At 39.9% G+C, this 14951-nt stretch overlaps 1 protein-coding gene across 4 annotated transcripts in view; it reads left to right on the top strand.

Annotated features, from left to right (window-relative positions):
- The window catches only part of NCOA7 (nuclear receptor coactivator 7), a 68421-nt gene that overhangs the window by 40631 nt on the left and 12839 nt on the right, over positions 1–14951 (top strand). For 2 of the 4 annotated variants that reach the window (XM_028723339.2, XM_028723336.2), the window contains 3 exons: positions 1043–2007; positions 2729–2897; positions 10265–10412. In XM_028723339.2, the coding sequence (XP_028579172.2) occupies positions 1043–2007; positions 2729–2897; positions 10265–10412 (1282 nt within the window). Of the gene's footprint in view, positions 1–1009; positions 2008–2728; positions 2898–10264; positions 10413–14951 lie in introns of all 4 variants that reach the window. The other 2 variants (XM_028723337.2, XM_028723335.2) reach the window with 1 other exon arrangement.

Here is a 14951-nt window from a genome sequence, read left to right as displayed (position 1 = left end):
ATGTCCTTGAATCTCTTCCTATGATTGTCTGAATGGTAATAATGCTATACAGCTACTTTACAGGTACAGCTGCAATTGCATAATTCATATCATCACATATAATGACCACATAGGTAATGAGAGGGATCTTCATGTCTTAACTGAACATTTACTCCAGTAGTGAGAAGTGCTGGAGTTGTGAAATCACTTTGCAAATACAGGGATTCTTCCAGTGGCTTGAAGTTATTCATTATTAATCTCTGTATACTGGATGAGAAAATGAGAGCTTATACGTATGCACAGGCTTCAGTTTATTTATTTGAAGCAAGGTTAGGCAGTTTGCTGAACTGTTTAAAAATTTCTCTTTTAAAAAAATGTATTTGTGATTGCTGAGAAAAGCTTGAGAGCATGAATCTTGGCTCATTCAAAGGCTTATGCTGTCAGCTGAGAGAAGGAAAATTTCAAGACCCTTGAAAATAATAGAATTGTAGATCTTATGATTTCTGAGGCCTCCTCATGTTTTTGAGCTTGGATCTCTTAAGTCTGCTTCTAGTCTTTTGTATCAGTCTCAGCTGATGAGATGGGATTTGTTTGCTATCAGTGGCCTGAAAACCGTCACAGAAAAGAAATTATACAGTTTATAGTAATTCTGTTGCTCCTCTTGTAGTAACTTGAAGACTCAGGCTGGGTCTTGTCTTTTGTCCCCTCGGCCTTAAAAATACCTGCAGAGTACCTAGTGATACATCCATCTCTCCACTTTCACAACATGAACTTCAAAATACAAATATTTTGTTATACCGATTCTTTCAACTCCATAATTACTTATTTCAGTTGGCTTGCATTTTATTTTGCGAGAAGCAAAATTGGTTTATTTCAAATTATTTCAATGTTGCTTTGGTGTATTTTAGTTGGAAGTTCCTTTTTGCCATTTGTTTTGTGTATTTATTTTAGTATTTATTGAGTTTTCATTTTGTTATCATTTTGTTCTCCATTTTAACATTCCATATGCATCCACCATCTTTCCTGACAGCGACATTCCAAAGGATCTTTGTCCTTTGTACAGGCCTGGTGAGTGGGAAGACCTTGCTTCTGAGAAGGATATCAACCCTTTCAGCAAATTTAAATCCATAAACAAGGAGAAGAAGAAGCCCAAAGTGGACAACTTTGTCAGCCTGAATTCCACACCAATCAAGCCCACGGAGAAGGAGAAGTCTACAGATCTTGAACTTAAACCTCCTGAAAGTTCTTCCTTGGTGACCTCCAAGTCGGAGGAAACACAAAGGGACTCCAACACTCCCGAGCCTTCAAAAAGGGTGGCTTTGGAATGTACCACGGAACATTCTGTGGAGAGTGTTAGTCTGGACCTATCCAAAGATAATTCCCTTCTGGAAGAAGATGGTTTTATTGAATTGGAAGAGACTTCATCACAGACTAATAGCAAAGTAAAGAGCACAGATGTTGGAACAGTTGGTGTTCCCAATGACTCTAAAATGAGAAAGGAAGTTTGGTTGCAAGCAACAAATAAAGAAAATTGTGACCAGTCAGGGACAAAGCATGAAGTTCTTAAAGATGTCCTTGATTTAGAGTCCTGTGAGAAGCTAGATGTGGTGCCTGAAATAAACAAGGGGGGTAGTTCACCAACAAATAAGGTGGAAACAACTCTGGATGCAAACAAGGAGCTGAATAAAGACAAACTTATTGAATTTTACCTCAGTAAAGATAAGGATGAGCCACAGACTACTGATGATTTATGTAAGGCTAACGTCAAGGAAGAGGGGAACAGTATACCAGGAGGCATAGACCTCACCCTTAGCTCTTCACATTCCCAAGCCAATAAATTTGTGAAAGGCAAAAGAGAAGGGCCAGATTTGTGTTCTAATGGAAGGAAAGAGGCATCGTCAGAAGTTGGCGCAACAGCAGAGAAAAAGGACCATGAAGGATCAATAGCCTCTTCATTGCCATCTCAGCTAGATAATAAGTCTGAAATCAGACTCTGGCTGCTGCAGAGAATCCAAGTGCCCATTGAAGGTAGGCCTTCTTGCCATAGTGTCACTGTTGCACCCTATGTTAATGAAGGACAGAAATTCTCTTTCAGTTTCCAATAGTTCTCTTCAACCTTGTTTTTTTTTACAGATTGCTTAACAGCACAGTTATGTCCTACAAAAAATTAACGAGCCTGCTCTTGATTCTAATCTCTTTCTGCAGTTGTTTCTAGAGAAGTGGAATACTCTTGGGTTTTTTTCTTTCTTATGACTTGAATATAGTTGAGAAGTGGGAATGTGTAAAAAAATCTAAATTTCCTAATTGTAGGGGCTACATTAAAACCCGCTTGAACTTCTTTTTCTGTAGGTCAAAGTATCAAAGTTATTTCATAAGTTGTTTTTTTCTTTTCTTTCTGCAAAGTATTTTTGTTGATTCCCTTAAGTTAGTCTTGGAGGAAAAGCGGCTGCAATTTATATATATTTTTATGTAAGCTGAGAATAATAAGCCTAATAATTTCCTACCAGACCTTCACCATTATGTTGCAGGGTATGTTGCAATAATTTTAAAATACAGTATTAAAAGCAGTTGAAATACACTGAAGGGCAGCCTGTACAGAATGTTCACAGAATATACATTTAAATATAATAAATTCAAAACCGTATTCTGCATTTTTTAAGTCACTCCTTCATAAAGGCTTAGTTGTGCTGCAGGCCTGGCCACTGTGCTCCATTTGCTATGTTCTAACTCTGTGGTCTTTTGGATTCAGATATGCTTCCTTCAAAGGAAGAGAAAAGCAAGTCCCCTCCGATGTTTCTGTGCATCAAAGTTGGCAAGCCTATGAGGAAGTCCTTTACTTCTCAAAGCTCCACAATGGCTCAGCAATATAATAAAAGAAGAAAGCAACCGGAGTACTGGTTTGCTGTTCCACGAGAAAGGTAAGCTGTCACTTTTCAGGACCATTCCAGAGTTTATAAGAACTACATTTCTTGCCCACCAGCTGTGTGATTAGTGCTTCTGTTGGAGAAGCCTTTCATTTTCCAGATATCCTTGTTATTGTTTTGTTGCCAACATCATGCGAATGGAACCGAACAGGGTGGTTTGTCCCTGCAGATACGTGGTGTTTCCTTCTGTCCAAGGCACATTCAGCTTATTTTTATTTGCTTTGTGGAATGTGATAACACAGCCTGGCTGGTAACTGTGTGATGTGATTAGTGATAAGTATCACAAACCCCATTACAAACTCTGTAGCTCTTGCTGGCTGACCCGGTGTAAGCCTGACAGAGGGAAAACAAACCTTTAAAAGGTTTGCCAGCATAATTCCGCCTATCCTAGCAGATCTGGGGTTTGGATTTCTCGCTTAAAAATTGAGTTAAAAACAACAACTGATGTTCACAGAATTTCAAGTAACAGAGGCCAAACTAGATTCAAAGCTACATGTGTCACTTGCGATGATGTCAGCTGAACTTCATATATATATATATATATATATATATATATATATATGAATGAAACCCCAAGGTCACATGGAGAAGACCTAATGGAAGTTTCTCTCCAGGACAGCTTTGTGGGCTAGTGGGGGAGGAAGGTGGTTTTTATCACAACAGTCACGGTAGAGGAAATGATTGTATTTCCGGTCTCTTTGCACAGTGGTCCTGATTAAAAAATCCCCTCCCTGGCAGCCACTATATATATATATAAAACTCCCTTTTTCTCCCCTGCCTTTGCATGTTTTGTCTCACACCTAGTTTGACCTTCAAACAGCTTCATCAAGAATGAATGGGGGAAAGCCTAAAATAAATGGGTGGCAAAAATAGTTTAAGGGGAATAATAGTCCAGAAAAGACTTGGCGGAAAGCAGATTAAGTCTGAGGAAGGAAGCACTCTAGACTTTTTCCGAAGATGAAGAGTGAACTAATGGAGTGACTCTATTAGTAGCAAGAGGATTTAAAATGAAACACAGCTGCAGCTCCTGTGTGTGTGTGTGTGTGTGTGTGTGTGTGTGTGTGTGTGTGTGTGTGATATTTCATTTGAGTTCTTAGAATTGTTCCAAGGTGATGTTTTATTATTAAGAGCTGTGTTGCATTTTATTTATGTTGCAACACATCTCTTGATATTGAAGCATGACCCATAACAGCATTCTTAAAAGTTCCAAGAACAAAATGAAACCATTTGATGAAATGATGGATCAGTTCCTTACAACTTTATATATATATGTGTTTAAAGTACTTCAAGACTCTTGGCTGTTCTTACCACAACAGACTAGCAATGCCATCCATCCTGGAAACGAGGTCATGTAGCTGATAAGCTTGTTGATGGATCATGCAGCCCATCTGCATGACTGCCTTTGCAATAAGGTACAATGTGCCACAGCTGCAGTTCTTGGCGTCTTCTGCTGGACACGTCTGTCTCCTATGTGACTTTGGACATGCAGCAAGCGCTCTCTCCCAAAGCATATCTTACTTTGTCAGCGTAGACAATGAAACCGGTTAATCAGTGACTTTGGCCACTGTTGCCTTTGTGATTGTGAAATAGGAGGAGCCCTTATCTTTGGCACGAAACTCTAGAAGCAATAATCATTAGGGAGGTATGCTTTATAAGGGTCCTTCTTTGCTCTGCGTGAATCTTTATGTTGACCCAGTTGTACCACTGCATCTAGCCAGCTTACTGAAAGTCCTTCATTGTGTATCTTGCAATGGGGAATTTCAACAGTTCTAGAGGGTAAGTATATTATTTATTTATTGAATTTATATACCTCCCTCAGGTCTCAGGGCGGTTCACAAAATAAAATCAAAATATAAAACCACAAAATACATAATCAGATTAAAAACAACCCAATAATCCCCTCCCCCCCAAAACCCCACATTTTTAAAGGGCATAGGATGTATAAGTATAAATAGGCTGTGTTACTTTTGCATGTGCTTGTTATGTTTGAAGAATAATAGGCTAGTAGTTTGTATCTATAAACCTCTGCAGTAGTGCCTGCTTTCCATTTGCCAGTGAGTTAAAAGCAGTGATGACTAGAGAGAGTTACCAGTGCTTATAAAGCACTGGCAAATTGCAAAGCAGCCCCTGCTGCAGAATGTTATGCTTCAGGTAATATTAGAGAGGGGGTACTGAGTAATGGTACATGGTCTTAATTGCATAGCACTTACTTCAGAGATCAGTTGACAATTTAAATTACTCGTTTTTACATGCTTTAAAATATCAGTGGTGAAGCACATCTAATCCCCTCCATCTGTATCCTGTGCTATGCATTTAATACATGTGTGAAAAGATGCTGTGAAAACAAAGCAGCCTTTCACTAGAGTCCTCTGCTTGCTTCTGCTTGTGCACCAAAACACTGAGCCAATAACGTGGTGAGTGATTTGAGTCGAAGAATACATAGCAGTAATTATGCAAGTCTGCATATGTGTTTCATTTACTCAGGAGTAAGGATGGGCCCTGATCTGGATCAGGACTGCAGCATGAAGGAAGGAGAGATTGAATTCTTCTCTCTCCAGCCACGATTAAAGTTGCCCACTCCCACCAGAGAGCACCCCCCCCCCCCCGGTACAATATTGGAATGAAACAATTTAGGGAAGAGTACATGGTTCCTATTACAAACGTGCCATCTTTCAGGCATTTCAATATGCCAGATGGAATGACCATTTTGTCCTGCTTCATGTTGTTCTGGAGGTTCTGAGTCAATTTCGAGAGACACAGGGAAGTCCATTGTGCAATTGAAAGTTCATTAGGTGAATCCAGACATCACCTTGCCAACAAAGGTCCGTATAGTTAAAGCTATGGTTTTCCCAGTAGTGATGTATGGAAGTGAGAGCTGGACCATAAAGAAGTCTGATTGCCAAAAAATTGATGCTTTTGAATTATGGTGCTGGAGGAGACTCTTGAGAGTCCCATGGACTGCAAGAAGATCAAACCTATCCATTCTTAAGGAAATCAGCCCTGAGTGCTCACTGGAAGGACAGATCGTGAAGCTGAGGCTCCAATACTTTGGCCACCTCATGAGAAGAGAAGACTCCCTGGAAAAGACCCTGATGTTGGGAAAGATGGAGGGCACAAGGAGAAGGGGACGACAGAGGACTAGATGGTTGGACAGTGTTCTCGAAGCTACCAGCATGAGTTTGCCCAAACTGCCGGAGGCGGTGGAAGACAGGAGTGCCTGGCATGCTCTGGTCCATGGGGTCACGAAGAGTCGGACACGACTAAATGACTAAACAACAACAACAATTTTAAACACTGCTCTGTAAGGATTGATACAGTTGGGAACGCATTGGAATCAAGGACTACGGGTCATAGCTTGGCATGGTGTTTCTTTTTCAAAAGGAAGTTTGTGTGCACACACAAAACAGAGTTTTTTTGTTTGCAAAGGTGGGGAACTTGTAGCCTTTCAGAAGTAGCTGGGCAACAATTTCCATCATCCTGATCACCGGCAATGCTGGCTGTGAATGATGGCAGTTCAACTCCAACAACATTTGAATAGTGCCAGCCTTGGTTTTGAGGAAGGGAGGGACCTTAAAGTTATTTCTGATATTTTGGCAGTGCGGGAGTGGTAGTATAATGCAGAGGAGAACAAAATAACTTTTTTCTTGAAAGATAAAGCAGTATGTTAGCTCTTCTCCCACCTATCCAATGCTGGATTTATGTATAAGCTGAACAAGCTATAGCTTAGGGCCCCACTTTCTTGGGGACCCCCAAAAAATTTAAAGAAAAAAACCCTGGGTGTACATTTCCAAAATACCGTATTTTTCGCACCATAGGACGCACTTTTTCCCTTCTAAAAAGCAAGGGAAAATGTGTGTGCGTCCTATTGAGCGAATGCAGGGGGGGAGGCAGGCGGGAAAAGCCCCCAAGAGCCGCACACAAGCTCCGTGCGCTCTTGCGGGCTTTTCCACAGGAGGGAGAAGGGACTGACTGGCCGCATCAGTCCCTTCTCCCACCTCCCAGAAAAGCCAGGAGAAGCCGCGATCTCTTTAAAGGAGTTGCGCGGCTTCTGCGGGCTTTTGGGAGAGGTGAGGGAATCCCCCCACCTCCCAGGAAAGCCAGGAGAAGCCGTGCAGCCCTTTTAAAGTGTGTGCAGCTTCTGCCGGTTTTGCGGGAGGTGGGGGAATTCCCCCACCTCCCAGAAAAGCCAGGAAAGCCCTGTGCAGCATCTCCCGACAAGGAAAGGCTGCACAGGGCTAAAGGGGAAGCCAAAACAGCGAGCGGGATCCATCCATATAAATCTATATGCAGCCAGTAACTATATAAATATTATGCTTCAGCCCCCCAGTCCTGACATTGCTCTGTGCAACTGTTATGCTGCATTTCCAACAACCACCTTCTAGGTGCAGTGGTGGCCAAAACAGAGTTTTTGTTTCTCTGAGCAGGGACTGCGTCCTTTGTAAGTTACCCATAAGACCACCTGGTCAAACTTATTTGTGTACAAATAAAGCTTTGTTTTAGAAGAGTTGGAGTGACTGTGAAAGGCTGGCAAACAAGGTCACTCACTTGTTTTGACTGGCGTGGGCTTTACGTGTTTAGCATTTCAGACCTTAAAGCCTTTGATCAAGATAACATGATGATGGTAAGTTAAGCTTTGGTAATAAACAGTGAGAGCCACATCTCATGCCCGCCCGCTGGTGTGACTTGTAGAATGATGCCATTCAGTAAGATTATTTGGAATGAGGAGAACTGGGCATTTAAGTTTGCACTTAACACATCTACAGCACTCACAGCTGTAGATGGAAGCACCACAGGTAGAGAATTTTCTGCACCCAGTGCAAAATTTGTACAAAATATATTCTTGACCAGTTCTCTACCTTCTTCCTGCCCTCTTCCAGAAACTCAGCACTGTCAGGTTCTCCCCTAGTTTCTTTGTGTATTCCCTGTTTGCAAATTTGGCAATTAGCCTTTGTCTACAAATCAAAATGCTTTAAGCTGGGGGTGGGGAACTACTTGCGGGGGCAGTGCCAGATTCAAAATCAGCCAATCTTCTGCAGGCTACATTGACAGGTGGCTGGGTCCACCCACCTGTCAATCACCTGGCACCAAATGACTAATTAGACCCACTTATTAGGCTGCAACTTATTCATGGTTGCTTTAATCCTGGCGTAGCCAACTCTCAAGTGACTGTGATCTACTTTCAGAATTAAAAAACCCCGTTTTGGGGGGTTCAGTTGAGCTTTTTTTAGGAAATAGAAAAGCTTTTTGAGGCGGGTTTAAAGGCAAGGGATAAAGGGGTGAAGTCACTCACAAAAAGATCTCTATGGATGAAAACAGCAGCACAGAGAAAGCTCTGTTTTACCTTCCATAGATCAAACAACAATGGAGGGCGGGGCGAGGGGACAGGACAGGAGTCAGTTTTAGCGATGCTAAGGAAAGGGAGCCAGAGATCGACCACGATCTACCAAAACCTCACGGTGATCTACCAGTAGATCATGATCGACCTGTTGGACATCCCTGCTTTAATCAGTTGACAAGCTAGACTCAAAGAAAGTGAGCTGAGAATCTCTGAAATTAAGACAGCAGTGATGTTTTCACGTGGGCTATCAGCAGGGAAGGTCCTGTTGGTGGTGCTGCAACTGAGTGCTACCAAGCTTCCTCAGACCCATGATAGGGCCTTCTGTGCAGTAATTCCCTGTTTATTGAATGCCTTCCCTGGTACACAGTGTTTGTGTCTCCCTCCTTCATTCTTATCATTCAGGAGGAATTTAAAAATCTTTGTTTACTCAGGCACGTGGTGCAGAAGTATGTTGGTTCCTGGAACCTTGAAATTACTTATTTGTGAGGATATTTGAGGAAACAACAATAACTGTATCATTTTTCTTGTTTTTGTAGTTTGCTATCCTGGGATCCTTTGGGAAGAAGGGTGGGATAGAATAATGGTAATATACTGTTTGCTCCAAATTGGTATCTTGCAGAAATATATCAGTGCTGTATATGTGTTTCTTGAAATTGTCTTATGCTTGATTACCAAAACAATTGCTTGAAAATATGCCGGAAGGATTTGCTTACAAGGGCTTGAGACTCTTGCCTTAAATGTGTATGTGGAAGTGATTTGTATGGTTTATCTTTTTATCTAAGAACCGTGACGAGATTAATAGTTGGCTACCAGAATTCACATGCAGTAAAATGTTTACGATTTGATAGTCTTTAACTAAATGATTGCCTTTCCCTCAGCAGGTTTATGTTTCTGTCTGGTTCTCTAGAAATTAGTTACTTAATATATCACTTTGGAAATAGGCAAGTTGATCTGTTATGGAAACAGGTACTTAGGAAGTTGAGGTAATTTTAATCTGTTTTAGTATTTTAACTTTCGTATGTAGTTTTTGCTTGATTTTCTTGTTTTATCCTATTTGTAAACCGCTTTGAGATTTTTTTGGGGGTGTCCCCCCAAAAAAATCAAGTGATATATACATTTTGTGAATAGTCTTCCCCAATCTGCTGCCCTCCAGTTGTTTGGAGCTACAGGTTCCAAGAATTACTGACCATTGGCAATGTTGGCTGGGACTGATGGAAACTGTAGTCCAAACTGTTTGGCACTCACCAGGCTGTGAAAGGCTACAGTGACACAAAATGAAACAGTGAAACATCATTAAGTGAGTCACTTGCATTACTAGAGGGATTCCCCCCACCCCAGTGGAATAACTCAATCATGGGTAGTGCACTGTGGATTGGTAGGAAGTGGTTGCAGAAAGATTAGATAAAATTGTACCTGCCTTCCCTCTGTTTCTCATGGAAAACCAAAACTCAGGCTGCGGATCACAAGCTGGTTGGCCGTTGGAAGAACAAAATACTGGATGAGCTAGGCCTTTGGTCTCAGCCAGAGTGGCCCATTATCACTTTATGAGTTTTTATTTTCATATATGCTTATCACTTGATAATTGCAGCTTCAAAGGATGATTTGTTTCCTGTGCTCTCTGAATTCAGGAATACCCTTGAATCCGTATACTGAATGCAAAGTTGCTTCAAAATCGAGGGATAAGAGAGATTCAATGTTGAATAACTACAGTATTTTGCAGTTTGGGTGTTCTGTGAGGTAGGAGTAGGGAGAAAGTGTAAGCCTGAGGTTCAGTCCAGCTCTCACCAAATATTTGGTCAGAAACAAAAGCTGCTGCCACATTCACTGAACATGTTCAAAAAAGCTTCATTTAGGTAGTTGGCAAATGGTGTTAGTATTTTACACTTGCCTAGGAGTAAGTTCTACTTAACTGATTTGGGCTTACCTTTGAGAAGATGTGCACAGACTTTTACTGTTAGTGAATCTGCCTCCCACGAAGGGTTTCGGAATGCTCAGCCCCTATCTTTTTGCTTTCACTTCACAGGGTAGATCACCTGTATACCTTCTTTGTACAGTGGTCACCAGATGTGTATGGCAAAGATGCTAAAGAACAGGGCTTTGTTGTGGTGGAAAAGGAGGAGCTTGACATGATAGACAACTTCTTCAGTGAACCCTCAACAAAAAGCTGGGAGGTGAGTGGTGTCTGTTTTCAAATCAGAAGTATTTGAAACTCCATGGCAGGATTGATATATAACAACACATCTGGCTGCCAAAGAGATTTATTCCTACTGATTGTAACCTGTCGTTGGCCTCTTCTAAAGTAAGTTCATAGTCCTCATGGTTGCATGCATGGTTAGACCATGTGTGACAAAGTACGAATTCTGCTTTTCATGGACTCGGCTACAATGAATAAATGGATAATACAGTCCTATGTTAGTTTTATACTGAATATTGCAGGTTAACTGTAGAGTTCAAATAAAGAACTACATGCATTTGTGACAAGAAAAATGAAAAATGCATTTATTATTTATTCAACTTAATAATTCCAAAATCAACAAATAAATACATCAACAAATACGTAAACATATTATTACAATTTTTAAAAATTACTCCAAATATAATAAAATGAATTACTGTATTTTGTACGTTTGGGTTCCTGTATAATATGAAAATACTCCATTTTTCTATAGAATATTTTTCTTTTGTAGTACTAATAAATTCGTTATATACATATACTCCACTCTGATTTTTCAGTAGCCATTTCGAGGCATCTTTCCTCTCATATTTCCTGGTAAGTGAGTGCTCCTGAAACCAGACATAAATTCCCTGTTATTACTATTAATAATAATTTATACCTCGCCTTTTCCCCTAATGGGGCTGAAGGCAGTTTACAGACAAAAACCAGAATCGCTAAAAACTTGAAAATCCAATTAAACATTGGTAGATTTAAAACTTTATACTTATATAAAATATGCTACAAGGGAGAGAGATACAACTGGATACAACACCAAGACTATGAATTCTAGCAAAATATATTTCAGTCAAATATATTCAGGTTCCCTTGTGCAAAATAAATCCCAAACATTTAATCAGTCCCATGTCTTATCTTATCCCTATTCCTAGGAGCTCAGGGCAGGCAGTTTTATCTTCACAGCAACCTTGTGAGGCTCATTCATGGTCAAATAATTTGTCCACTACAGAAACAATCTTTCTATGAATTGTTAGTATAATTTCTTCTTGTTCTTGTTGGCATCCCTGCAAAACTCTTCATTTTGTTTGTGTATTAAATTTATATCTTGCCCTTTCTCCCAAAGGAGCCCAGAGCAACAGTTACATAATTATATGGTTAAATATTTATTATTTAATCTTGAAGCAAAGTTTCTTGTGTTAAACAAAATTGTCTAGATCGGATACACACTTTATTACTGCTATTAATTTTTGTAGACAGATTCTTTAAATTCACACAAATCAAAGGGTTTGTAGGGTGAGTTAAAGATTTGTGTCATCAACAGGATAAAAAAACAATATAAATTATGTAGTTGAGGATCAGATGTTAACTTGCAACATCTGCCTTTAAGATAAATTGTTCGAATCTTTGATTCAGAGGCATACACACAGTCAGGATTTTTTTAAAAAATGGGAGGGGGGAGAGATGCAGCTCTACCGAAGCAATATTTTATGCAAAGATTTTGAAGGGATATGTTGGATAAAATTCAGGAAACAATGGGATAGGATATTCCTTCAGATCTAAAACATAGGATCCTTAAAAGGAAATAGAGTTTTGTTTTATTTTAGAATTATTGGTCAATTTACTTGCCATCGAATGAGTTTCTTTTGCAGTGGGAATTTATTGAAAAACCCCACATACAAATCCCTGTAATTTCAAAATGACTTTATGACCACCTCCCAGGCTGCCATGAAACATGTATGGTAAATATGCAGAGATCTGATTGATGTACAACATAAAACCACAACACCTGTTTTATTATGATACAGAACAACAATTTTCAGAACACATTAGCTCATGAAGGACAAGAAGCAGTGGACACCAATAAAAGAATGACATGTATCTTAATGCACAATTGGGCAACTGCAACCTCATTTTATGCAGTCCCTGCTGCCTCTTGAATCTGCCCTATCAGAGCTCCTTTCTTCCTTGTTCATTTCCTCGTTTTTCCTGACCTTTTAAGTGACCCCCTGTCCCACATTCTGTGTAGTTTTGGACAGTTTATTTCTTCCCGGTAGTATTGCTATATTTGATTTATAAAAACAATTAAAGTATTGTTACATTAAAGCAAATCAAAACATTCAGAAAGAAATCACATGTAGCTTGAGGAACATAATCCCTGCTAACCCAAAAACTCTTCTGGAGAGTGGCTCCTATGTTCTCAATACACGTGTGGCTCCTATACTAAATGTACCAAAAAGCATAGAGTTAGAAAGCTAGTGGATTATACCGGTTAGAAGTATGACCTGTGGGCAGAAAATTCCTGTTCAACTCTCAGCTCAGGCAGGAATCCCTGAGGTGGCCAGTCTCACAGCAAACATCACTCCCTAAAACTGCTATGTGCCCTGATTTTTGTGGTGGTAGTGGTGAAGTTGGGGGGAAATTTTGGCAGGAAGACAATATGAAGGGAGATCCTGATCCAGACTGTGGCATTTTGTGAATAAAATAAAATTTGATTTTTAAAAAAATCGTCTTTGGGGAGATAAATTTGTCCTGTTTGAGTCTAAGCTTCACTGATCCTGCAGCTACTCACTACAGTACACTATGGAAGGAAGGAATGGGAGATGCTCTTTGAGGCAAGAGAACTACTGGCTCTACTACGTTGTTTGCATGTGGTGGCAGTGAGAATGTGTCCCGTCCCTAGACGACCTGTGTGTGTGTGTGTGTGTGAGAGAGAGAGAGAGAGAGAGAGAAAGAGAGAGAGAGAATATGAGTATACATATGAGATGAACAGGAAAGTACCATTAGGAGTTGTTTCTGTTTTCCCTACAGAAGCCTAAAGTTGGCACAATTGCTATCTCAATCATTCAGTTATTTTCTTTGTAAGATATATATATAGATATATATAGACACACACACACACAATCTTTACAGGGCTGCTTAAAAAAATTCAAAGAACCTTATTATTTCCTTTAATTTCATTTTTATAAATGTGTTTTATATTCCTCTGACTGGAAGCTGAGGGTGGCTATTGATATAAAGGTGTGTGATAATTACATTTTTTTAAAAAGTCAATAGGTCCAGACTTGCTGTTTTAGCCTAAACTGCCAGAAGCGGCTTAGCTGTTACCTAATAATGGGAGGGACAAGCTTTGTCTAGGAATACCTAGGAAAGTGTTAATTGTTCCAGGATATGAATCAAGGCTGGAAAGCAAAAGGCAGGATAAAGGCCATTCAAGTTGCCACAGGTAGGCAGGTATCCACCCCGCTGCTGATTTCCTGGCAGCGGGGCACTAAGATGTGTTGGTGTCCTTCCTTTCCTCTGACTTAGAGCAGAAAATTAAACTGATTTGGATGATATAAAACTATAAGATAACAGCCATAAACATTAGTTTAAAATAAGTAAAATCTACAATAGGCTATCTGTTTATCCAGTGTGTGTGCTCCTCTGACATGCTGTTTTTAGCCTAAACTCCGGAAAGCAGTTTACCCACTTCCAAAAAATGGGAGGGGCTAGCTTTGTCTGGGCATACCTGGAAAAGTGTTAATTGTTACAGGGAATTAATCAAGCACTGGAAACTGTGAAAGGCAGCAATGCATGACGTATTGGTTGGGCCATTCAAGTTGCCACATGCGAAGGATATAGAGACTAGCAGTGAGAGCACACAGATGTTTACCATGTGCCCTTCCACTTTCTGAGCTCAGTGCTGACATTGGTTACCAATTTCAAGTTCTTCCTTGTGTTGAAAAGTCACAACTCAGTCAGAAAGCATAAAAAGGAACAAGAGTTTATATACCCCTGAACTCCAAAATAAGCTTGGTCTACTACATACAATAGGTTTTAATAGTTTTACTGTATACCACCTTGATATTTTTATGAGTTGGCAGTTTATATTCTTATAAGTATCACACCTCTATGACTAGGAGACTATCTCTTTTGAGATGCACAGTAATTTTCTAAATCACTGCAATACACATAAATGAGGTAATGGAAAATTTGGGCTACTCCAAATTGTGACCCAGGACAGGGAGCCTAAATGATTACATTATATATGCTGATTTAATATCAGTTGCACAGTGATAAGTTTAAAGAAAGATGGGTTTAACCTGTTTTAATTGGATTTGATTTCATTCATCTTAAATCAGTTTTGAACTTTAAAATCAGGTGTTTTTTTTTAAAAAATCTTCACTTGCATTTTTTAAAAACAATCTCTGATAAAAAAGAGAACAAACTAGTTAAAGAAACTGCAAGTGACATAGGGATGTGTTCAGCATAGCACTAAGTGGAACAGTCAGGGCAAGGATTCTTCCTTGCACAATAGAACATTTGCCCCCTTCCCTCCCCCAATGAAATCTATTCTGAGAATTCCCCCATCCCTTCAGAGCAGACTGGGGAGAGTGCAGAAAATATGTGGGAGGAAAAGAGGGAAGAAATTCCATCACGCTAGCGGTAATCAGTGCACTAGTGGAACTATTTAGTTGAATTCCTTCCAGTAGCACCTTAGAGACCAACTAAATTTGTTATTGGTATGTGGGAATGGTTGACGACTGTTAACAACTGCAAT

Source organism: Podarcis muralis, chromosome 3, assembly GCF_964188315.1.
Source record: "Podarcis muralis chromosome 3, rPodMur119.hap1.1, whole genome shotgun sequence".
Taxonomy (NCBI): domain Eukaryota; kingdom Metazoa; phylum Chordata; class Lepidosauria; order Squamata; family Lacertidae; genus Podarcis; species Podarcis muralis.
Note: the sequence above shows the minus strand (reverse complement) of the source record. Positions and strands in the feature narration are given on the sequence as shown.